The sequence below is a fragment of the Sciurus carolinensis genome, chromosome 8 (genome assembly GCF_902686445.1).
Source record: "Sciurus carolinensis chromosome 8, mSciCar1.2, whole genome shotgun sequence".
Taxonomy (NCBI): Eukaryota; Metazoa; Chordata; class Mammalia; order Rodentia; family Sciuridae; genus Sciurus; species Sciurus carolinensis.
In genome coordinates this window covers 23,811,134-23,835,419 of record NC_062220.1, presented here as the reverse complement: position 1 = coordinate 23,835,419, position 24,286 = coordinate 23,811,134, and the positions used below count along the sequence as shown (strand labels likewise).

The window sequence follows — 24,286 nt, the reverse complement described above, 5'->3', positions numbered from 1 at the left end:
CCGGGCAGGTGGCAGTCAGCCAGGGTGGGGACAACTGCTCAACCAGCCCTCTGAGAAGCTTCCAGGGAGGGAGATTCAAAATACAGATGCACAAGGGGAAAAAACAAGCTTCCTAAGCCTCCAGAGTGCACAGTGGTACCGAGTGGCCACCATGATGGGCATTATACCTGGACTTCAATCTGGACAGGTTCAACTTATTTATTAAGGAACACTTACTTAAGGGCCACTGTCACAGAGTTGGTGATTTGCACTCTCTAGGAGATTAAGGTCTAAGTAATTTCAAAGGGAAGACATAGTGATATCCTTTAACAGAATGTAGTTCATCAGTCAACAGCATTTAATCATCGATCACTGTGTGCCACACATTTTACTAGGTGCCTCAGGATGTTATATAGTCAAAGAGAATTTGCTTTGGTATTCAGAACAATGCTGATCCACACTAGAAAGTAACACCGTGAGGGAATCACAGTGTGACAAATACAGTTTTGTCAACACAACAAAATTGTGCACCCTGTTGTGTCAGAATTTTGAGATGGGAAAATTTCTACTATTACATTTTTTATGTGATAACTGACCTGGGTACCAATTTAAGGATGCCATCATAATTCCAATAATCACAACAAGTCTAGGAAAGTACTGCCACCCAAATGTATTTTGAACACTTTTTTAAGCATACTGTGTGTCTTATTTTTTGCTTTTATTTGAAAAATATATTTGTCAATCAAAAAGTGGACTGCATGGAAGTATTTAACATGCCCAATGTAATTAAACTTTGGAAAAGGAAAGTATTACGAGAAATGTGAAGAAAATAAACTCGCATCAAAGACACTGAGAACATTTTAGAACTGGAGAAAGAAAGGATCATCTTAATGATCATCTTCAGAGTAGAGCCAGAAGGTAATCATGGATTTGAATCTAGGTAGACAGAAATTAGTTATCGCCCTAAAAAAGTCAAATAAAATAAAAGACAGACTCTACAACCAATAAACAACATGACAGAAACTAAAACCAACACAAGAAAAATCACCTACATATTTCTTCCAGCCTAGGACTCTGACTTCAGTTATATTCCACGAGGGAATTACAGAAGAAAAGGGTTTTGTTTTGTTCTGTTTTCCTGGTGAGTAGCTTAAAGTCTTAAGAATTTTTGTAGAATCTAAACAGCACCACAGGAAAAGTCTCTGAGTGACTAATGAATATTATGTGTTCTCTTTTAATCCTGATTTATACCAGGTCCAATACGATTGTGTTGGTTCTGGCTTCCTACCACAGGTAAAAACTGAAAGTTACTTTTAGGTCATTTGAATCATTCTATAGTTTTCAACAGACTAAACCTGACATTTACAGCCCAGGATGTCCTTAGTTTTTGAATGAGGCCTGGAGCTTTCTCCCCACTCCTTTTCTGCCTCTCTTCTTCTCCCTTCCCTCTTTGTTCCTTGTTTCCCTCCTTCCTCCACTCCTTTCATTCTGACGTACACATCCCTTTGAGGTGTCTAACATGTTATTAAGCTTTGACCATTGCTGACGCACGGTAGAGCTATCGCTGCATGTTGGTAAAGCACCCTCCTTCTCGGGGGTCCCAGGCGAGGACAGGGAGTGAATCCCCAAAACACTGACAAGGAATCTGTGACACAACCTGGCCATCAGTCCCTGCCTGAGTATGATGAGAAACCCAGGCCTTCTGACCACAGAGCATGTCTCTGGCTCTAACTGGAGTTATTTCCTGATTCATTTATACAAAGAATATATGCTTTTCTGGGAGATGCAGAAAAAAAAAAAAAAGGCACTCTTTCCAATCACTCCAGTCTCCTGGGGCTCCCCCAAATCATCCTGACAGAGAAGTTGGCAGGTTTCAGCACATTAATAGCAAACGACAAATTAGTAACTATGTAACTATGTTCTTTAATCTTCAACATTCATAATTGCACAAAGTATCACTGATCATTTAAATAATACATGTCAAACAATCTAATGAAGAAAGAAGTAAGGTAGAATGTTAAAAGCAATAGCTTGAGCTTATAAAAAATGTCTGATAGTAACATTTAACACTCAAAAGTGCAGAATCACAACAGGTCTTTAGAAATTTTAAAGTCCTTACCAATAGGGCAAAGCACTACGGATAGACACACATAAAATATTCAACCTGCTCCAACTCTCTGGTAAACACACAGCAATTCTGACTTCTAATACGTATATAGTGCTTCTAACATGTGAAGTCACAACTGCACAACAGCAACAGGGGACACTATTCTTTGTTTTCAAAGTGGAATCGGGAGGGGAAGTCTAGTCTCCTGACTAGCCAACTTTAAAATGGCATAACCAGAACTTTGTTATAGAGAAAATATTTTTCCTTAAAAATGTATATGTGTCAAAGATGGCTGAAAATCTTGTCCACGCTAGGGGAAAGTTGAGTGTGGAAAAATCTGCATTTTTCTATCTATGCCATAAAGAAAATAAAAAGCCAGAGCATTCTGGCATTAGCAGAAGGCTGAACTAAGTTCTCAGGCAATAAATTTATGGGGAAACATGACGGGCTTCTCATTAAAGCTATGTGTACATTGGCTGAATTTGATACAAGATTCTTGAATCTTGTGGAAAATTGGGCACGGCTTGACATCTGAACAATGTCCCTGGTTTGTTTGATTTCTAAAGCATCGGAAAATGTTGCACTTTGGAAATCAAGTAGAGAAGAATAAACACATTCTAAAACAGAACTGGGCTGCATCTGACTTATTTTTCCATATGTCTGCATGAGATATTTATTACGTTTATTTCTCTTACAACACAGCCCTCATGCTAGAAATACTGCGGAGGTTTTTTTTTTTTTTTTTTTTTTTTTTTTTTCTTTTCTTTCTTTTCTTTTTTGGTAGTGAGAAATAGTACTTTTAAGGCAAATCTTACCCAGCAGCAGTAACCACCTAAGGATAGGCAATTTTCAGTTGGCTTTCAGAAGCTGGTTGCCATGACGAAGAACACAATTTATTCCTTAGTCCCTTATCACAGCTATGATCACAGACCATAAAAATTAACAAGGCTCTTTTCCTTTTCTGTATGATTTCAGAATTCCTCATCCTTACCTGAGGTCTTTTGTTCCCCCCAATTAAATAGAATGAATGTCAGTCATCTAGCAATTCAATTAATGCTGATTCAAAATTCCGGCCAAAACCAGAATCTATAATCACAACCTCCTAATCACAGCTCAGTCATGAGAATGAAAAGTAAGCAGGAAATTGCACTAATTACTCAATTAGACTAATACTGTCTTTTAAAGCAAGGGCTTAAGGGGTCATCAGCCTGACAAAGGACTTCAGAGTCCTCCTCACCTTGTATGTTCCTGTTGCCTGAGTGAAACTCATGTTTTCAAGTGGTCGTAATTTGTACTCATCTAACACAGATGGACTCCATCAGGCAATGGAAATTTACAACTGATACACCAGCCACAAGTGAGGAACAGTTCTGGTGGCTTCTAGGGGCCCCCACACAGGCCTGTACAATGGCCAGGGCATTCCCTCTTCCCAGTGTGAGGACAGCAGAGTGCACGCCTTTCTGCCCCCAGGAAACCATTAAATGAAAGGGAGTATTGAAGAAATGTAGAGCTTCTCTAAAAATCATAAAATTAAGCCATGCTCACAGGTACCAGATTCTGAACTCCCAACAGATCCACAGCATGTTGGGCAGAGTTTCTCGACAAGCCACCCACACCTGGTGTGGGCCTGTGGGTGGCTGGAAACAAGTCTCATATGCACCCCTGGGGACAGTTGCCCATGCCAAGCCCACCTGGAGAATCCTTCACGAAATCAGTAATGAACAAACAACAACAACAAAAAAAACTGGTTGGGAAGAACATACCAGCAGATGTGACTGAAGTATTTACAAAACAACACTGGATATAGACCAAACAAGCTGGACCTTATTTAAAAGAGAGGTTCTTTTTTTTCCTATTCAGTTTCAAAAGACTTAAATATTCTGTAAACAATAGGGAGGACACTACAGCCTGTCATGCCTCTGGTTTTTGTGGTCATCTGTCAAAATTCTTCCCAAGCTGGCTGAAAGGAGAGGAGGGGGAGACAGGGAGAAGGAAGAAGGCCTACTCCACATGGTGTGGGTTTCTCTACAGCGGTTCTGAAAATGACCAACTTGGGAACTGCTCAGGGGTTCCAAAAGAGGGGAAACATTTATTTGACTAAGCGAGACAGTCTTTACTTCCAGGGTTTGGCTTGCAGGTGGCCACTGCCAGGTGCTCGGGGGTTCGAGTGGCCAGTAGGGACCCCAACAGGCAGGTTCTGACTGCTTCGGGCACTAGGCACCTTGGAGTCTCTTCCAAAAAAGTTAGTTTGGTTCAGTCGGCCTGGAGGGAGCAAAAAAGAGGAGCTGAGCAACAAGAATGATTCCAGGAACAATCCGCCAAGTACACTTTTAAGCTAATGAAGTCCTAGTCTACAACTACTTTTAAGCTAATGAAGGCTGGTGCAGCATGTACTTTGGGCCAATGATGACCTACTCCTCATCACTGAGATCAACTTGCAGCTGGGGAAGGGGGCAGGGATGGAGGAAAGCCCAGTTAGTTTTTTGCTTCCACAATGTTATCCCCCCAAATCTAGTCTTTCATTTTTCCTTGGTGGAGAGGGGTGCAGGATGAGGGGTGATTAGAAGAGGGAGAAGAGAAAGAAGGGGGTGGCAAAGGTAAGACAGGAAGACAAACCAGGAAGGCTCTGGGTGGTGGATTAAATGTACCCAGAAGCAATGGAAGAAAAAGAAAACTTCCTGAGAAGGAATCTGAATGCCATAAGCTGTGCTCAACCCTGCCTGAGATGCACCCTTTGATAAACTCTTCTCTATGTCTAATTCTTACCACTATTAGGGGCCACTCCCACCCCATAACTGGATCACCCACAGCCTCAAATAGTTTAAAAAAAGAATCTGAAGAGGAAAGTGAAGTTTTTCATATGATAAGGTAATATTTCAAGCTGCAAATCTTAAGCTCCACAGAAAACAAAGGTCAAAATATCTTACTAGGATTGTCTGTGGGACCCTGATCCTCTTCCAGATAATATTCTATCTTTTTTAAGTCTTCTGGGGTAAATCTCCATTTGTTCTCAGCTGGTAGTGGTGGCACTTTGGGGCTGGATCGTTTCCGGCCAGAACCAGGAGGAAGGGCCTGCTGGCAGGATGCTGGCAGGGAACCAGTAATCAGTCCTTCTGGGAATTTCTGAGCTAAGACTTTTAGACCTAGACATAGAAGATCATCAAAACAAACAAATAAACAGAAAACAAATAAAACAAAAGCAGGATTAACACAGTGAGGCCACATCAAACCCTGGGGGGAAAAAGAGCCTGCATGTCTCCGAATCTTTGGTCACCAAGTTGAGGCCAACACAAGGACACGAAATCTTTCTTAACGGTTTCCCCATTAAGCAAATTACACCAGAAAATGTTACATGGGATTCTGAGAATACCTCAAGAAATCCTTTTGCTCACATCTTCAGCATTTTTCCAGAGCCCTGAAGCAACACTGTTATTTTAGGAATTAAAACCATGTGCAATAGAGCTAAAGGACAATTCACATAACTCCTGGTTCCTTTGAGAACACTAAATTCCAAACACTGAGAAGAAAAGGTGATGAGGTGGGTTAAAGGACTGTGAGTCCACAGATCTATGTTTTAAATCCCTAAGTAGAAGGCAGCCTTGCTCACCTCCAGAAAGCATGAAGAGATTTTCAAACCCCCGCTCACACATGGTGGTGGCTGCCTGGCTGGCCAGTCTTTCGTCGTCGTCATACAGAATGATGATCTTGCCATGAGCATTTTTCTAAGAGATAAGTTAAGGATCCAGGTACTGAGCTAATGCTCCTAGATTATAAGAAACTCCCAAGGAACAAAGAGCAGCCAAGGTTCTTCCTTCTGAGTTCAGGGAATGTCAGAGGAGCCCATTCTTATCCATCACCAGCAGTTACTGGATTTCTCCTGTTATGGAAACTACATGAGCTACTTTTCTTTTCTTTAGTGAACGAGTACAACTATAGTCTGAGACAGCACCAGTTATGTACTTTACACCTTTTGGTTTTTATTCATCCCAAGAAATAAATATTATAGTATCCATTTTACAAACAAGGAAATTGAAAAACTTCTATATCCACTGTATTCACTCAAGTCTTCCTTATAATAGTTTCAAAAGGTGAAATCATCTAAAAGTCCAAAATAAAGAGTGGTTTAGTAAATTATAGTAAATCTGAAGATGAGATAATATACACAGTATCAAAAACGGAGTTTACAAAGAGCTTGTGTTAGGATGGGGAGACACACTGTAATATGAAGTGGAGAAAAGCAAGACACTAAGTATAAAGTATGGCTTCAACTTTGTTAACACACATACACACACGCACACGCACACATACACACACATGCACACAGAAGACAGTCTGGAATAAAATATACCAATAATGTAACAGGAGTTACGCTCAACTGTGTGATTATGGGAGATTTCTGTTTTCTTTTTTATATTTTTCAGTATTTTAATTATTTTCTACTTATATGATTTTTATGAATAAAAAAATCAAAAATTTTAAAGGAGAAAAAATTAAAATAGGAAAAGATCTACTTCTTAAATTTTACTTGGGTAAGCTTTCTGGGGGAAAAACATCTTAGGACTATCTTTCAACAGATCATAACCTTTAACCTAATGTTTTTCTGGCCCAGTGCAGCATGGTTTGGAAGCATCTGCCTTCACAGTCAGGATTTTCGGCAACAGCTAGGAATCCAAAGTCTCAAATATGCTAACCTGACAGTCTTCTCACTGGGAGCACAATCCATAGTATGTTGATTCTTGTAATCCTCATACCATCCAACTCCTTAAAATACAACAAAGGATACATATTCAAGAATATCATTTGAATAGGGGTTCATCGTTCTAGACAGAGTTGCAATTGGGTAACTGTAAGCTGCGAAGAGAAGGAAATGTTTAGAAGTCTGTAGCTCTTAGTACAACTTGGCCCCAGTTTCCAGCTGGTTTAAAATTTAAGAGGTAAATATATTTTCAAAATCATGAGCCATAAACCTAAATACATTGGTGAATGAAAAAAAACAGGACATTATGAACAAAGGACGAAGCTTCACTTCACTGTTCACATTTAGTACTGGCGGGCCCTGAGTCATCTGAGAACCATCAGTAACCTCTCTCAGAGCACATGGTGGAGCCAACTTGAGAGGTTTCCATAGTGAATCTAGCACACATAAGACTCCCTATCAATGTGGTTCAGCCTGTCTGGACTCAAGAACAGGCTCTTTTCCTGGGATTGACGTACTATAAAGTTCTCTTACCTCCAACGATGTGGCACTGCTGGTAAGAATCTCTATCACGTACATCTAGCAGCAAGAAGGGGCAGTCAGAATAAGGTTTGTCTTTGGTGTTAGGCTCTGCTTTCTTCACTAGCCCTTTGTCTAGATCCAGTTCCCCAACACCACTGATGACACTGTAAGCAGAAAAAGTAGGTCAATAGAAAACAGTCAGGGCTTGGTGGCTTAAAGGTCAAATGTGTTTCTTCAGAACAGTGAGGTGAGTGCTCAATGTCTTTTCAAAAGGCACTTCAAAGGAAAAGGTAAATGAGTACAGTGTTTCAGCTCTGCCTCTGAATGCAGGATCTTCTGGATTCCTATTCTATCATCCTGGACCCCAAGAGGGGATCCATGTGTCCATAACTACCTTTAGACAATGCCTGGCAGGCTATGATATGGCCAAGCGGGAAGAGGTATAGGCAGCAAGGGCAGCATACAGAGAAAGAAAGAGGGGAAGAGTTAAGTCCAATAGGATTTTGAGGAGTGTATAAAGCAGAACAAAGGGGGAGAGACTAAGGTTGATAAGGACAGGAAAAACTAAAGATGTTTCTAAGCATATTACATGTAATATAAAGTGGCATTAATGTTTTATATATTTTGTATATAGTCTTATACCACATAATAACATTCTGGTCAACAAAAGATGGCATATGCTATGGTATTCCCATAAGATTATATTATCTAGTCATTACAGCCATCTTAGTTTGGTCACTGTGTAAGTATACTCTCTGATGTTCCCACTATGACAAAATTACCGAATGACACGTTTGTCATAATGTTCCATCATTGTGACATGTGAATGTACTTATACAAGGACCTATTAATATGCATACTGAACCCTAAAACTCTGAACAGTTATCTGCACTTACTTCCATTTTACATATTTCAATGTTTAAGCTGAAGAGGCTTTTACATTAAGTGGCATTCATATAATGAGACAGAGGAAGAGCTGGGATTAAAATAAGGGGTTCATTACTGACAATTCTGTTTCTAAGGTCATTAAACTACTAAATTAGTTGCCATTTTAATATTATAGGGGAAATGTGGTGAAAACATGATTCAAAGGACTAAGAAAATGGGGTGTTACGAACAGGATGGCAGGTGGTGAGCATATCTGCAGTGGAATGAGATGGTTACCGTCCTAGGACTGTAAAGACACATGTGCTAAGCCACAGATTAGTACGTGGTGTATTTCCTCTCCCATCACAGCACATCAAATTCTGCATTTAAATCTAATAAACACTATGACTGTATTCTATATAGTGTATATTTTGTTGAACCAAAGATGAAGAAACTCTCTTTCATATGAAACTTCATCCTCATTAGAAGTCCTTTAGGCATATCTCTCTCTCCTTGAATGTATTTTTGGAGTCTTTTCACAGTAGACATACTGATGATGGCAATTCTTTCTCTAGTAGAACCGTTTACCAGTAGGAGAGATGAATGTGTGCTAAAAATCATCACCAGTTCTATAATCAGTGGTTAATATTTGTGAGAATGTGCTACATGGAATAAAGCCCACAGAATAAGAAAAATCAGTCATGTGCAGTTTAAGAATCAACACTAGGTTGCTGTTTTCACTCTCCTTTGCTGGACACTGTGTTTTATTTTTCCAATTTTAGACAAGGCAATTATAAGCAGTAGAAGACAGAAATGGGGGAAAAATCCTACTCTGAATGAAAAAACAGTACTTGTAAAGCTAAGTATTAATAACAAACTTACATTCAGAAGGGCTGAGAAGAATGGAACTTAGGAGGGAAAATGAACACTCTCGTATTGATATAGTCATTTTTTTGGTGGTACTGGGGATTGAACCCAGGGATGTTCTACCACCGAACTACATCCCCCGTCCTTTTTTTATCTTTTATTTTGAAACAGGATCTCACCAAATTGCCTCCAACTTGTGATCCTCTTGCCTCAGTCTCCTGAGTAACTGGAATTATAGGTGTGTGCCACTGTGCCTGGCTAATATATTCTTATATCAATTCAGTAAGACTGCTGTGAAAGAGATTCAGGAGATGGCATTTAAATAAAGAGAAAGTAGAAGAGCCAATATTAAAATGTAGGACCTCACTACTGCCAGTTCTGTTTCTAAGGTAATTAAATCACTGAAATTGGTGTTTAGATTAATCTGTAGGTAAAATGCAGTGAAAATGTGATTTGGATGAGAGTACCTCTGAAGCGTGGAGCGACTTGAGTCCCCCGCTGCCGCACTGTTGATGAACTGGACTGGGCTGGGCGACTGCTCACCGGGACTCCCTTTCCCATTGGTCCTGGCAGCGATGTCAGCATCAGGGTCTGAAGTTGCAGACTCATTGTCTAAAATTTGCAAATGAAATAATTAAATTTAAACTCGGGAGCTGTACTTATTTATTAGGTAGCTCCACAGAAATGAAGTAAAAAAAAAAGAAAATCTTACCACAATAATTACATTTTTCTAGAAGTTGTAATGTATAGGTTCTCAAAGTACAGTAGACCCCAGAAGGGGTCTGCAAAGTGAAAACTGTTTTTAATTAGATGCTATCTATTTTTTTTTTACTAGGTTGATATTTGCACTAATGGTGCAAAAGAATTGGTGGATAAAATGCTAGGACCGTAGCGAGAATCAAGGTAATGGCACTAAACTATTAGCAATCTGATTTTTCACTGTCACGTATGTACTCAGAAAATAAGTATGACAGTCACATAAAAATGTCCCTCATAAAAATAATTAATAATTTTAATTAATTAAATCTCACTTTTAAGTAAGTACACATCTTTTTAACGTTTTATGTGGTGAAATGGGGAGTCCACATACGTCAAGTTTGCTACATATGTCACTGCTGTGGTTATCTCAAGAAAAAGTGTCAGTGTGACTGCTGAGCAGCAGCTGAGCCAGCTGCTTTTGACGAGGACATCTTTTTTAACTTGGAAGGAAAACTGACAGGGAAGCTCTGGTTACTTACACTTGTATATTTGGTAGACATTTCCTCAAAAATGAATTAAGTGAACCTATCAATTCAAGGAAAACAACGGATGGTACTTTTTGTTAATGATTAAATTTTGAAAAAAATCCAGAATTTTAGAAACAGTATTTGCCATTGGCGCTGAAGTATGAGGAGCTGCTTCCCCATACTTGTTTCTGGGAAGATAAATGGTGAGATTAAAAAATGTAATTTTTTGATAGTGTGTAAAGAAATATGTCAACAAGATCTCCATAACTCAGTGAAAAGATATTTTCCAAATAACCACTGCATAATATAAAATCATGCATGGGTAAAAGATTCATTGAAAGTACAAGAAAGACCAATGGATTTCAATGAAACCAAGTGTGAACGGTTCATTGATTTAGATTCCACTTTACAGCTAGCCTTTAAGAAATGACAAGTTGTCAAGTTTTGGTGTAGTATCAATGAAAAATATCCAGAATTATCTGAAAGGGCTATTAAAATACTCTTCCTCTTCCAACTATAGGTCCATGTGAGGCCAGATTTTCTTCATATACTTCAACCCAAACAGCACATTACAACAGACTGAATGCAGAAGCAGATGTCAGAATCAGATGCCTTCTATTAAACCAGACATGAAAGACATTTACAAAATATGTAAAACAATGCCACCCTCTCTGTAAAATTTTGTTTTAGAACTATAGTTTTCTTTAAAATATCCTTTTATGGGCTGGGGATGTGGCTTAGTAAAAGAACATGTGCTTAGCACACATATGAGGCCCTGGGTTCAAACCCCAGTACCACCCCACAACACACGAAGTTTTTATGTTTGTAATGGGTTTGATATCATTATTTTTAACTGAAACAATAAATACTGGTTGTCTGCTTAAAAAGTTAAATATTAATAGATATAATCTATATAAACCAAGGTTCTTTGAGGTCCTCAATAATTTTTAAGAGTGAAGAAGGGCACTGAAATCACAATGTTTGGGAATTTGTAATTCTAACCAATATAACAAGAAAGGAAATAGAAATAAGAAGCTTCATTTAAAAAGGATATGAAGATTTAATTTGCCTATGATATGATCATATAACTAGAAGCTTCAAGAGAATACAGGCAATAAATATATGGTTAAGATTTTTTAAATGCTAATAAATAAAATATTTTTCCTACATATTTATTAGAACATGAAAAAAATCTCACAGTAACTGCATCTATGAAATAAACTCTCATAGAAATAAACCCAAACAACTGTAAAAGATCTATAAAACTTAGAGGACTTTGAAAGATTTTACTTAGAGGCCTTAAAAAAAATCTCAATAAAGAGAGTGCCACACCTTGCATATTTCTGAGTAGCTGTCTAAAGGTGAAATGGTGTTAATCCTTTCCAAACTTAATTTTATCTTGTAATACTAATCACAATAGATTTTGTATGAGGCTCTGGGGATTGAACCTGGGGTTCAATTTAGGCAAGTTCTTTACCACAAAGCCACATCCCTATCTCCCCAAAAAATAATTTTAAAGATGAACACACACACACATATAAATTAAATTAAGGATAGTTTTGACAAATTGCTTTATCAAATAGGATCATATAAATGATCAAAACAGTATAGAACTATAACCAGAGCAATGGAATATAACAGAGAACATGGAAACAAATCCTAGAACATACATAAAATGTTAAAGATACACAGCACAAATCAGTGGGCTAAGTGAGAACTAAGTAGTGCTGGAAATATTTCTCAATTATATGAAAAAAGTCTAATTTAGATAATTACCTTATATCATATACCAATATATATAATAGTTTAAATATAGAAAAACAAACACACAAACACACCAACAGAAGAACGTATAGGCAAACACTTTAACTTATTTTGGAGATTATCAGTCTAAAGCAATAAAAGAAAACAAAAATAAAGGCTAATAGGTTTGATCATACAAAATGCAAATTTAATGTGTTTCAAAACCAACACAAAATTCAAATGTGAATAACAAATTAGGAAAAATATCTGTAATAAAGATGAATATACTTAATTTATAGCTTTAAAAAATTAGCTCTTTAATTGAATAAAGATCATGTGTACCTGGTGAAACTGCAAACCAGGTGAAACCACTGCCATGGACAGGAAGCCCTCCCACTCAGACTCAGGCCCTCTGGTCTCCTACCCAAGGGATCTGCCTTCTAAATTTCTGTCTCCTTCCAGAAATAAAACAACTATAAACCTGTGTATATATTTTTCTTCCCCCTTATACATAGTAAGGATAATTCCATTCATACTGTTCTATACTTTAGGTTTTTGTTTGGTGTTGTTTTAGTTTTACTTAATAATATAGCTTGGAGATTGTTTCAAATAATCAAGTAAATATTTTTCTCAGGGCTGGAATTGTAACTCAGTGGTAGAGCACTGACCTCGCACATGTGGGGCACTGGGTTCAATCCTCAGCACCACATAAAAATATATTATAAATAAAGATATTGTGTACATCTACAACTAAAAAATATTTTTTTAAAATAGATTTTCTCATTTATTTTCAAGGTTGTATTGATTTCCATTATATAAAGATATCAATTATTCAGAGCTCTTACAAATCAGTAAGAAAAAATGAAGAGCATCCTATTTAAAAAAACAAAAAGGAAACAGCTCATAGAGTCTTTGAAAAAAGAAATATGTATAACTAGTAAATAGATGTGTGCATGCATACACACATACACCCCTGGAAGTCATTATCAAAGAACTAAAACTAAAACTATTAGATACCATTTTTCATCCATTGAATTGGCAAATATATTTAAAAATGATAATTTGCAGTACTGGATAGGATGGGAGAAACAGGTCTTCCCATCACTACCAATGGGGTGCATCCAGGTACAGCCATGCTGGAGAGTGGCAGTCAGCATGAGTCATAATAGTTCCACCCTTTGACCATCTGTAGCAATTTATCTTCAAGGAATAAGGAGAATCATATAGCATTTATGTATATGCACTGCAGCAGTATTTTATTAAAGTGAAAAATCAGAAAAGACTGCAATGCCCAACAATAGGAGGATAATTAAATTATGGTATATCCCAAGGATAGACATATGACAACACAACCTTTACAATCATGCTTTTGAAGTCTATTTAACAACATAGGAAAATATGCATGAGAAATGTTAATTAAAAGCAGCATAATACAAAACTATACACAAAGAATATGGAGCTGATTGGGGTGATGCATTAGATGGAGGAGGAAATGGACCAAAATGTTAACAAAGATTATTGTTTATTTTTTCTTCTTTATATATTTTTCTAGTTTTCTAACTTACTAGAAATAGAACTTTAAGTTAGTAAAAAAGCACTAAACATTGTAAAAGGAGAGTTCAAAATTCTTGAAAGATGACCAGTACACATACAGATACGATCTGTTCTACAGGCACTCCTGAGTGAGTTATTATCTGTGTAGAGCACTAGAAAAACACTAATATTACTCACACATTATGGTGTCCTACTTTACAAGAGCCTATTTTGCTGCACAAATTTATCTCAGAAGAGAAAATTGCATGTGCCCATATGTTCTGGTGCTGCAATCTCAACAATGAATTAAAGGACCAAATCTAGGTGCTTATATAACTCTGTTAAAATTGGGAGTACTTGTATGAGGAGACTCAATTATCTCTCTTACAAAGAGCCCTTATTTCTCTGCCGTGTGAGAGGCATCTGTCAAAGATAAATTCCTGTCGTTTTCAGATTCTCTTTATTCTCCCTAACAAAAACCAGCCCAGGGAAATGACAGTTGAGTTGCACAAAACCAGTGTTCAGACTTCCTGAGAAACTTGTCTTGAATTCAGAAGTCAAATTCCTGACCTACATCAACCTTAACAAACACATTCCCCTTCAGTAAACAGCTGCACATTGATTGCGGGGTACTTCAGGATAAAATCAAGACCTGAAGTCTGTGTATGCTTTTCATGAGAGTACAACTACAGAGGTTTTATTTTCCACTCCGTATTTAAGAAAGAAGATCTGGAGCCTGCTTATCTTTCTAACCTTATCTCCTATCCAGTGCCTACTCCTCCCTTAGTACACAGTCAGACTGGATTACTTGATTCTCTAAACATGCCTGGTGTCCTTTCCTCTCTATGCCTTTCTTAGCTGCTCCTCAACTTGTAAAATCCTTATCCTTAACTTGCACTCTAACAAGGCCCCCTTGGAATGCCTTGAGGAATCCTGCTTCAGTCTTCTAAGTGGAAAGAACCTTTCCTTCCTTGTATCTCCCCTGGCATCCTGCATCTTTCTCAAGAAACTTTCCAGAATCCTATCATGAGGCAGTGAGAAGATACTGGTTACATGGGAGACACTTGGATTAGTGTCCCAGGTTCATTCCTTACTAGCTATATCACCGTAAGCAAGTGATTTAACTTCTGAGGCTTGGTCTTCTTATCTATAAAGTGAACCTTCCCTTCCAGAGTTCTTGAGATTAAGAAAAGTAACATGAAGTACCTAGCAACATATATGCCATAAATGATGACTGCCTTTCATTTTTCCATTATTAGATTCTGCTGCATTAGTAATTCTATTGCACTGTTATTCTCTTCACCCAAAAAACATACTGGTATGCACATGTGCATGTGTGACTACAAATTTCACATAAGCAGAACTGTTTTGTTCATCTCTGTAGTCACATAGCACTGAATTCTGTGACCTGTATGTATAGAGAAGGCACTAAAAATATTTGTTAAAAAAAGTAAATAGTATATAAAACACATCTAAAACATTAAAAACTACATGTGTTAAACCCAGAAAAACCAGATGGCTTTTTTTAAAGAAATAAGAATTAACAATTAAAGCATCAGGCAGCATTTTTCTGAGTAACAGTTGAATTAAAACAGGTATATCAAAGTCTGAGTCCCTGTGACCACACCAACAAATGCAGAACGAGTATGTCAGTCAAGTGGTCAGTCTGCTATTTTCTTCACGTCCTCTATGCTCATTACCTTCTAGCCTTTGGATCTCCTCAGTTGTCACTTGCAGTGTTTGATCAGATAGGGAAGCAACTTGGATGACCTGAGAGAAAAAGAACAAAATGTGTAAATGAGTATATATTTGTTTTTAAGCAGAGACAACTCTGTCTTTTACAAAAGACCAGGAAACATCAAAGATCAAAGATCTCTTGTTTTAAGAAGCTGTCAGTGGCTTGAACTATAGACTAAGTCGTAGGCTCTTCTACTTTAAGGGTGGTAATTATATTGCAGATGATCATTCCAGAAGAAAAGATTCATGTAAAATATTACATGATAAACTTAAAAGACCAAAAGGATAACTTAGGACAAGAAACATGAATAAGAGCTTAAAACTACATCTGGTCTCAACATATTGTGGGTTTCAACATAACACAGCATTTCTTGAAAATGCCATACTGACCTACAAACATGTATATAGTGTTGACAATGCTCATATAATGAGGAAATAAATGTAATTATGAATATATTGATTACATAATAAATTACAGTATTTTATACCTAAATACAGTATTCATTTTTCAAGGACATCTCATAACTTAGCTCATAAGGCCCAAAATCCAACTTGAGTTATGCCAATGGAACTCCTGTTTGGGGTCTGGAGAGATAGCTTATCCATTTTAAAAAATGAAAGAAGAAAATGACTTGCCCAAAGTAACAAAATAAGTTACAATACAACGTAAAAGACCTCAGTCATAGAAGAACGAAAATCACTTGGGTTCCACAGGGAACAATGTCCAAACGATCCTGAATCTGGAATTCTAGATTCTAAATTTTAAATTAAAATGTAGAAAATAAAATAAAATCTAAGCTGTAAAATTAAAAAAATTTTTTTTAATATTTTTTTTGTTGTCAATGGACCTTTATTTTATTCATATGTGGTGCTGAGATTCAAACCTGGTGCATCACGCATGCTAGGTGAGCACTCTACCACTAAGCTGCAACCCCAGCCCCCTAGGTTGTAAATTTGATGAATTAAAAGTAGAATGTACATTTACTTACTTTACAGAATCTTACTAATGAAAAGAGAAATATTTCACACCATCTTTACGTAAACATTCAGACTGCATACCAATTAATCCTCCCACAGGTGAAATTTGAAGAATCAGAAGCAACCCTTCTGCATAATCCCTAGAGCTGAATTTAAAAATGCTCACATAAAGCAATGCAAGTTGGTTTTAACTCCAACAGAAAGATCATTAAACTTACCAGCTGGGCAAAAGTGGTAACTTTTAGTCTCTTGAAAAGCTCATCTTTTTTGTATCTATAATCTGAAAAGCAGGAGAAGACATATTTATCTGAGTCTATTTTGCTTTCTTAGACACTAAGTCTTTCTAGTCATCAAGTTATATGTTATATATTTCTGGTCATTTATATGCTTTTACCTATATATTTCATTTGCTCTTCATGATATGTTCAGAACCAGGCAGGCATGTAGGGCTACCATCTCTTCATTTCCCCCTTGGTTTTGGTCATCAGAAAGCATAGTCTGCCATTTTCCTTTTACTAAGCTGAATGTACTGTGGTCATACTGTATGCCATGCATTTTTGTAAGCTGCCTCAAACCCTTTTCAGGACAAAGCAAGGAATAAATGTCTACATTTACAAAGGAGGACAGAGATCCAGACAAGCTGAGTTACCCCAGGCCAAACGGCTGTAAGATGTTTACACCCTACTATTCTGACTCTGGCTTCAAAAGAGAGCAATCATTTTCCTGTGGTTGCAAACTATGCTAGAGACATTGGACAATGTATGCAAACATGCGAATGCACGCTGGGCATGAAGTTGTGACTGGTTGTGATAACATTAGTTTCTCTTAAAAAAATCAGCATTGCAAGACAAAAAAGTTCTGGACATCTGTTTCATAACAATGAGAATATACTTAACACCATCGAACTGTACACTTAAAATGGTTCAGATGACAAATTTTACATTTTGTGTTTTTACCACAATTAAACAAAAAAGTAAAACCAACCTAAAATATTGACATTTATTTAGTGCTAGCTTTACAATTTTTAATTATAACTCAAATGGGGGGTACTTTGACTTGTGTTAATAATTCTTCACATCACATTAAACAGTTACTAAAAACTTAGCCAACATCACTTTATCAAGTATCTAACCTGTAGATATCTGTTATAATTTAGGTTCCTTAAACTTCTGAAGATGACTGTCAATTCTGAAGAGTTTCAGTGTTGAACTCGGCCCACCCTTACCCTTCCTTCCTCTTCTAGTTTTTTGAGTTTGACCCAAGACTTCTTAAATACTGCCTCATTATTTCAGAATTACTGAAGGTTAGCTGGATAATTGCTGTGGCCTTCACAGCATAAACGTCTCATAAACCAAGACTCCTAGCAACAAAGGAAAGGATTAAAGGTATTTAAGATTATTTACTTGGTGTTACTAATCAGTTCCATGAATTCTCAAAAAAACTAGCACAGACCGGATGGTTACTTTGGAGGATAATGTAAGCTTGGTTTAACAAATACCTTAATATTCAGAGTCAGGAGATGATACTACCTTAAAAACTGATCTTCTATAAATACTTCGAGACTCTTTCTTGCAGGCAATTACAACTTCTCTGTTCTAAAATGTCTTGAAGAGAAAGATTTGGCAAATAGACTATCACTTCTAGAAAATTCTTAGAGCAGCTTCTTCAGGATACAGCAAGGTAATAAGACTGGAGATAACAGAGCTTCCAAAGTCTGCCAGGATAAACATCTGAACAGGCTGCAAGGAAGCTTCAAAAAGTACAGTGAATAACCACAGCATTCCCCTCCATTGCCACCAACTTGTATACCAAAAGTCACCTATGTAAATCAAAACAGCAATAAATCAGCCATGGAAAGAGTTGGTAAATTTTAAGTCATTTGTACTTTAACATTTATCCACTGAAATTCTTTTAGTATGGTCACATAGTTTCAAAGATTTCTAAGCATAAAGCATTAAACATTAAAATCCCATTTAACTAACCAGAGATTACATTAGACAAACACCAGGCTATGATGCATCCCAAGGACCGGCATTCCTACTGTCCTCTGTAAAGCACTGGAAGCCCCCTGCACTGCACCGTGGAGCCTGAATGCCACATACCTGGTTCTGGTTTAGAAGGACAGCCATCAGTAGGACTTTCTGACATTATTACTCAGAGATAAAAGACCAAATTAGATGTCTTAGAGTAAGTTTTAAACTCTATTAAAAGGATGGCTTGGAAGGCTCTGTCAGCCTGTCCTTACAAGAGCAAACTGCTTTAAGAATGGAGCTTCTGCTACTGAGGCTTCTCTCAGATGCTGGTAGGAGACTAGAAAATTCCAGCTCAGATGTGCTATCAAGGTTTGCTTCTCCAGTGAGCCTAGGATCTGAGTCTGCCTCTCTCGGGTTACTGGAAGGACAGAGACCTGACTATCTAGGATGTTTCACACTGGGTCCAACTAGTGTCATTTAACTACCAGGCACCAAGAATAGGCTTTATAAACGGTCAATAGTCACAGTGTCTATTTTCCCTAGGTAGAGTTGAAAGAATGTTCAGATTACAAAGGATTTCTGCGTTTTCAGACTTCTGTTAAAATGCATTATTAGCAAATAAAAGGGAAGTTGGGCTCACAGTGGAAGACAAATCAAAGGAAGTACGAGGACAAGGTCTGATTTCACAGACAGACGTGGCATCTGAGGTAATGCGGGCAGTGATGGTCTAGCTAGAGTGTCATGCAACTACCTCCCTTTCCACCAAAGAACTCTTACAACAGAACAAGGGGGGATAGAAGGAAATAGTTTCCAAAATGTAGATGTTAAACCAGAACTAAAGTAATTCTGTCAAAATGAACACAAAGTGTATGATCAAGGTGAGCGGAAATTCCTGCCTTACCAAAAGGAAGCCCCCAGCTTCTAAGGGAGGAAGATGAGCTAGCATTTTCAAGGATTCTATTGCAGGAGTATTTCTTTTGGGAGAATCTACATTAAAGGTTTAGATATTCAAGATATCACATTGGACTTTCAAGAAATGTTTTAAGCAAGGTTCTACAAATCTGAGTAGAACGGGACATTTTTATGGCACAATTTCTGGTGAGGACATGTGAGCTTACCCTCAGCTACAAATGGAAAGGGAGGAAAAAGAGGCCACAAACCCCAATAGAAGAAGGTTGGTTGGATGTCACCTGCCTTGGCTGAATTAAGGATGACAACAATGAAGTGTAGGTGAGTAAACAAGATTTTTTTTCATGGCTTGGAAATTCAATATATTTCATATATTTTTATATATACATTAGGTATACTTAAATAATAACATAAAATGTATAAGAAAAGAGAAGCATCCTATGCTACTACACATTTTTAAGGTGTATTTATAGCACAATCTCTTCTAACTGAACATGGCACATAAAGGCAATCAGTAGAAAGCTACGCCCAAGTCCACATCTACTGTTTGGGGTTTCCCTGCACTGCAGCAATTCAAAAGGAGCATTATCATTTTAAATTAAAAGGTCTGTTGTATAGAAAAAATTCTCATGCATTCTAGATTTATAATTTTCTCTTCTAAGAAGATGTATGTTACCAGAGTCAAGTGCTGGACTGTGATCAGAGGACCCTTCACTACTATTAACTAAATACTCCCCTAGCACTGGGTTCTCCTACTGAAGACACAAGCAAATCCATCTTAGGAAACAGATGTTTCTACTTCTTTAATTCTGGTTGAGGCATGTATATTTTACATCAGTTTTAAACACAGATTGAAAAATCATGATTTTGTGCAAGGGCAATATAATCTGTGACTAGTAAGATATCTTTGCAGTAGATTAGTTTTTTAAAAAGGATGTGCATGAAATACGTTTTTTAATTAAGAGAAAACAGGCTGTAATGAATGGATAATGCAGAACACTGTGAATAAGCTCTTTCTTTCTCAGACCTTTAAGTCTTCCGTGAATACTCTTTAATTTATACTCATAAGAATGTTATGAAGAGAGGTATATATTATCCTCTCAGGTACAGACCAAGTAAGAGGAGCAGAAAGATTAAGTACTTTGAAAAAAGCCACGAAGGCTGGAGCATAATGTACCTAGAAAGTCGGGTTTGAACCACTTAAGCAGAGCTCACTCCACCAGACCTCACTCTGCATTCCAGTGTGAATACTCCCTAAAGGATGCAAGTTGGGCAGAACCGAGATCCACAGGCTACCATCTTAGCAGCTGGCCAGAAGGGTACCCAGTGATTCCCACATATTTCCAGGTAGCTGCCAGGCTCACCTGACTCCCACAGCTCTCCACATATGTCAGCTGTAGAGTTTGGTGGTTAGCTGATAACCAGCTTATAGAACATTATGGAGCTCCATTTTTCCAAGCCATCAATAGTGTTACTCACTTTTTTTGATCTCTTCTAGCTTCTCAATGTATTTCGTCATACTGTTACCTAAAAAGAAGAAAGAATTTTAGATATGCTTTAAATGGAAGAAAATGAGAACCATTGTGAAAATAGAATGGAAAACAAATACTTCCTGAGCTTCTCTGACCAATGGGCCACACGTAGTAAACAGATTTTTGGATTACACAGCATCATTAAAAGATCTAGAACTGAGGGAAATGTTTTGGTTAAAGGCATTTAAGCTAGGGTGCATCCCCCGAAAAACATTTAGCAGTCTCAGATAATAATGATGATCATTTATATTCATTTTTCCCTCTTTTGAATCAAAACTCTCTATCTCCCTATACCCCTAATCTTTTTGTGGGGAAGACACATAGGAGAAAAAAAAGAAGCAATTTTCTTTGAGTATCTGAAGTGTGCCCTTGTGGCTACCCAAGAAACCCTTTCCTCTCTGCTTTGTCTTTGTGGTTTCCTCCTCTTTCCTGAATTTGGTCTTCACGATTCATGCTGATGTTGCAGCCTGAACTAGACCACACAGTTTGGATGCTAGTATTCACCATAGGCTTGATTTGCTGAGAAATAACAGCAGGTTCCCACCACTGTGTAGAGTCCCAGCCCTCATGTTTTATGGTCTGGTTCTATAATACTAGGCTCTAGCCAAGGTGGTTTGGAGAGTTTTCATACTTTAAAACTGGGCCAGAATCATTCTGGTTTTCGAATGAATTAAATTCTAGCTCTTAAGCCAGGGACTATTATTTTTTACTGGGCATGCTGCAATTTGATTCAATTCAGCACAGCAAGCTCTATCTGGCACCTAAAAGTATGGCAAAAGAAAAACATTCAAAATAATTTCACATTTCTAAAATTGTGCTCCTAACATTAAGCCTTGAGAGGATCTAGTTAGATTTAGCCCAAGATCGGATCAAAGAAATGCTTCTCGTTAATGACATGAATTGAAGTTTTCAAGGACTATTCTAAACTTTTCTTCATGTTTAGGTCAGAGCCATGAGAGAAAATCCTTGCTCTGAAACTCAGAAAACTCAAAACACAACTTACTTCATTTGTTGTTCTAAATTTTTTACCGTGAATTCATCACGGAATAAAAGTCTACTGTTTTGGTTTATTTTGTTTTTCACCTAAAAACATACACTCTTTATCAGCACTAAAAACAAAGATTTAGTGACATCCTAGACCCACACTGTTTCCTTCCAGAAGCTGAAAGAGAGATGAAGTTAGTCAGGGCTGCTCAGAAGGCCTGAGGCTTCTCAAAAGAGATAATGAGTACGTGTCAGAAGAGGCATAATAACCACCAAAGAACTGATTAAAACCAAATATGATCTTTCCTAGGTTCTTAAGACTACAATTGACCTGAGAAGTGACCAGAATTCCAAAGAAGAAACCACAAATTCTTCCTGAACACACACATCCCTCCTCCCCACTGCAACTCTAAACTCGGGCATGGATTTGCCTGGTCAATGTAATGAGGGAAGAAGACAGCAAATCAGTATGCTGTTGAGCTTCCCACCACCTTATTTTTAAAATATTTTAGAGGAGCTTTTGGTTGTATGTCCCTGAGTCCCCCACAGCTGCATGTTGTTGATGTGGTGGATAGTGTCTTTGGGCTAGGCAAGTTTCAGGCAGTCCAGTCAGAAAATGGAGAAACACAAAAGACTGCTGATTTCTCCAGCAAGAGAGTAAATAAGCCAGGTCCATTACCAATCTCCAGGTTTCAAATATGGCTCACAAAGCACCTGGCTTTTCTAGTTGTGTTGTTTTATTAGTATTTATTCATTTTTGTGGTATTAGAAATTGAACCCTACCATTGAGCCATGTCCCCAGTTCTTTTGTTTTAAAAAGGAATTCATAGTGAGGTAAACTTGTAGAAAGTGCCACTTCCTTGGGACCAAAAGAGATGGGGGACCATCTGATGTTAATTCCTTGAGGGATGGAAAATAGCTGCCAACCTCATTCATACTGTCTTTATTATTAAGATTGCATTTCCAAGTGACAGTGGTTTCTACTAAAAAAGTGTCTAAAATTTATTTCCTTATTAATTATCAACATTTTCAGTGTATTTACATAGCACTCCATCTTGCATCAGCGACTCTCCCGCTAGGCTCTGAGGTAAGCTGTGCCGCCTACCTTTCGTTTTTCCTATCAAAGGAGATGACAGACAAGATCTTTTACAGTTATGCAGATATTTGGCAAAATTAAGAACAAATGCAAGAGGGCCATAAATAAGAAGTTCTTTTCATTACAGACATTCATTCTAACCAAATGTAGAAGAGAAAAGAAAATGGAAATTTTCCACATTGCTTTGACTAGAAAAATGAGATGACTAACCTCAAATCAACACAAAATCCCTAACTGTGATTTTAGAAAGTATAAACAGAGGCATTTTATCCTACCGTACACAATTTGATGTTAACTAAGTGCCTTATTCAACTATACCTAATTGCATTGGAAAATAGATTTTGAGTACCTTTTAAAAAGACTGGAAGAGAATCAACTTCATAGTTCACTTGTTTATAAACATCTTTTTAATATATAAAAGGAGTCTTAAAAGCTATCAGAGAATTAATTTTTAAAAACATTTGACATTACACATTACTTCCAAATTTTGCTAGATAAGACTGATTTAAATGGAAAAAGTCAGTGGCTCTCCATTACTCACTGTCTAAACTTCCTGCTCTAGTACGGAAGATGCCAACTTACCCACCTTCTTCAGGGTTGTCTTAATTAGTAAACTTGACAAACTCCCTGTCAGCTTTAGGTTCTTTAACATAATACCTTGTTAGCTCACCCAGCAGGAGGAGATCCGCTCCCTCCCCTGAGCTCCTACAGCACTGACTTACCACTCACAAAGCATCTGTCACTGCACTGGATTATTTGATGTACCTTATTCAATGCAAAGTCCAAGATTATTTATCAGTGCACACGTAAACACACACACACTCACAACCTTTATACCTCCCATTGTCTGGTATAGGAGACATTCAAAAATATTTGCTGAATGGAATGTACCATGAGGATCTACCCTTTGAAAAATCCTTACAGTAAGTTATTTAATAATGTAAATAATCATGTTCTAATTTGGCTTGAGTTTTTGCACAGCTGATTTTACTTAAACTAAGCACAACTTGATATATGTACAATTATGATTTGTTTGGACTACTCATATGACCCATATTCTCAGGCACCCCAGAAGTATACAAGGTCGTATTTGGCTTCTACCTTGTTACAACTTAAGTTGCAATGAAAGATATGTAACAAAAGTTTTGCAATTAGAATCAAGAGAAGGAAACAACTGACTCTATCAATAATCCTGTGCAAAGATAAAGTACAATTGATTACTGAGTGACTCATTCGAATTAGATTTTTTTTTCCATGTGACTCTATAGTTTAATAACATTATTTGTACTAAGCCTGCAAGAAAAGCAAGTGATTCTGAGCAACAGTAATCTAAGGTGGGTAAGATTTATAAGGCATGAACTCAGTTGCTAAGAGACAACTCTAAGGCTTTATTTTTCTTCAATATTTCCCTCCTCTGCGGAGAAGTTCTTTTGGCTCAGAAGCAGCAGAAAGCGTGAAAAGAGACACAGTGGTCCTTTGTTAACCTCAATAAGTTCTACGTGTGTATAGTGCATTCTGGTTTGTAAAAGTCTTTCAC

The 24,286-nt window shown here is 37.4% G+C and overlaps 1 protein-coding gene across 4 annotated transcripts in view; it reads right to left on the bottom strand.

The window, feature by feature from the left end:
• Positions 1-742: 742 nt before the first annotated feature.
• Positions 743-24,286, bottom strand: part of Cep41 (centrosomal protein 41) — a 43,172-nt gene continuing 19,628 nt past the window's right edge. For 3 of the 4 annotated variants that reach the window (XM_047562696.1, XM_047562698.1, XM_047562697.1), the window contains exons 3-11: positions 20,617-20,664; positions 16,474-16,535; positions 15,241-15,310; positions 9,506-9,650; positions 7,317-7,468; positions 6,870-6,937; positions 5,694-5,808; positions 5,014-5,229; positions 743-4,348 (exon numbers count right to left, since the gene is read on the bottom strand). In XM_047562696.1, coding sequence (XP_047418652.1) covers positions 4,200-4,348; positions 5,014-5,229; positions 5,694-5,808; positions 6,870-6,937; positions 7,317-7,468; positions 9,506-9,650; positions 15,241-15,310; positions 16,474-16,535; positions 20,617-20,664 — 1,025 coding nt within the window. In that variant the 3' untranslated portion in view covers positions 743-4,199. Of the gene's footprint in view, positions 4,349-5,013; positions 5,230-5,693; positions 5,809-6,869; positions 6,938-7,316; positions 7,469-9,505; positions 9,651-15,240; positions 15,311-16,473; positions 16,536-20,616; positions 20,665-20,746; positions 20,849-24,286 lie in introns of those variants that run through there. The other variant, XM_047562699.1, reaches the window with a different exon arrangement.